General features: G+C 59.6%; 1 protein-coding gene across 1 annotated transcript in view; it reads right to left on the minus strand.

Moving 5' to 3' along the window:
* The window catches only part of NCF4 (neutrophil cytosolic factor 4), a 16,473-nt gene that overhangs the window by 6,773 nt on the left and 7,972 nt on the right, over positions 1-1,728 (minus strand). The window contains 1 exon segment of the mRNA XM_004700305.2: positions 625-808. Coding sequence (XP_004700362.1) covers positions 625-808 — 184 coding nt within the window.

The following is a 1,728-nucleotide window of genomic DNA, read 5'->3' on the forward strand; positions in this document are numbered from 1 at the left end:
GGGGAGGGGGAAAGCAGGCATCCCTGCGTTGTGCCTGCAACTCGCCAAACGGTTCCCATGTGTTTTTCCGTCTGGGCACTGACCGTGGGGGTCAATAGTACGATGCTAGCTTTCCAGCTGAGTGGACTGAGGTCGGGGTGGGGACACCCTAGCTGGTGTCAAAGCCTGTGTCACCTCAGGCAGGGGTAACAAGGCCAAGGGGCACCCACACGTTTGCTGGAGGAGGGCGGGTTGGAAGGAGGCCAGGGACTTGGGAACAGGCTTCCGGGGTTTTCCAAGTTGTGTTTCCAGCATCAGCAGGCTTCCAGGAGCAGGACTGGGGGGTTGGGGGTTGGCGTTCTTCGGGGGAAGGCCACCAGCGCCCCCTGAGGGCCAGCAGGGGGATGGTGGGAGCTACAGCTGCCCAAGGTACAAAAACCAAGCTAGGGACCTGAGCAACCCTCCTTGCCCCCGCCCCCGACGGCCGCTGCGCCGCCCCACCCTAGCCAGTCCTTGCGCGCCCCTGCACAGGAACCCGCACCCCTCTGCCCCTCCAGGCCAGCCCAAGGCGCGAAACCATCTTGAATGGTTTAGGGGTGAAACAGACCCGCTGCCTTTCCTTCCTTCCCTCCTTCCAGGCCAGACATACGCCTGGGGGTCGGGGTGGGGGGCGCGTGGGGGGCAGGAGCTGGCTGCAACTTACATCTTGCGGGTGCGCGGGCGCAGCCTGCGGAGAGCCTGGGGTATCTGCTCCGAGTCGTAGGGCGACTGGTAGAAGAAGATGCGGACCTCCTCGTCCATCAGCACCCAGACGGGCAGGCTGAGCAGGCTCTGCGTGTGGGTGAAGCGGGCAGGGTGGGGCAGGGTGATGGCCTGCCAGATCTGGACAGCCCAGTCCAGCCAAGACATAGTACAACCCCTCGAGGGTGACCCTGAACGAACTCCACAGCAGTGAGCTTGAGGTGGTTGTTTTTTTAACACCAGAAAGTCTTTTTAAAAGCAATATAAATATACATACAGCAATGTATTATTATGAATCTCAACACGTTGAAGGGACCCTTTCTCAAGCTTTGCGCCTGGGTCCCAAGTCAGAGGGACATCCAGACATGAAGGTCTCCTGAAATAGCCACCCTGTGTGTGGGGCAGGTCACATGGGTGATGTGGTGACCGCTGTACTGGTCACACGGGTATCAGACGTGTTACCTGACCCACCTCCAGTGACCTGTGGGTTAGGGTCAGGGAGGTGGCGGGGCCTGCTCCAGGCCATACTGCTAGTAAGCGACAGAGCTAGGTTAGCAAGCAGAGCCAAGAGTATTCCTCAGGAGGTAGTGAGCACCCCGTCCCCAGAGGCATACAGGACAAGGCTTCTGGAAGTGGAAGAAGGGCACCCTCCTCAGAGGCCGCTGAAGGCTTCAGCTCTCCTGGCTCTCTCTGAAGAGCCCAGAGCTGGAGGTCTCTGTAGTCTTGACCCTGATGCCAAAATCTGGGGCAGGCAGCCCATTCCTGCTTGGCTTTGATTTCCATGTTAGACATGGGGCCTACAGTGCTCCGCTCTCTCTGGAGTGACGTGGGGATCTATGGTGAAAGGCACTCAAAACCCTGCTCCCTGCTTGGGGTGCCCAGGCTCAGAGGGAGCACAGAGGATGAAGGAGGAAGGAGGCAGGGGGTAGATGAGAAGGGCAGGGAGGCAGGACAGAGGCAGTAGCCCACCTGCGTTCCTCATTGGCTGCAGTAATGCTAGGCTACTGG

Source organism: Echinops telfairi, unplaced genomic scaffold (genome assembly GCF_000313985.2).
Source record: "Echinops telfairi isolate 266 unplaced genomic scaffold, ASM31398v2 ScPeMD7_2;HRSCAF=8, whole genome shotgun sequence".
NCBI lineage: Eukaryota > Metazoa > Chordata > Mammalia > Afrosoricida > Tenrecidae > Echinops > Echinops telfairi.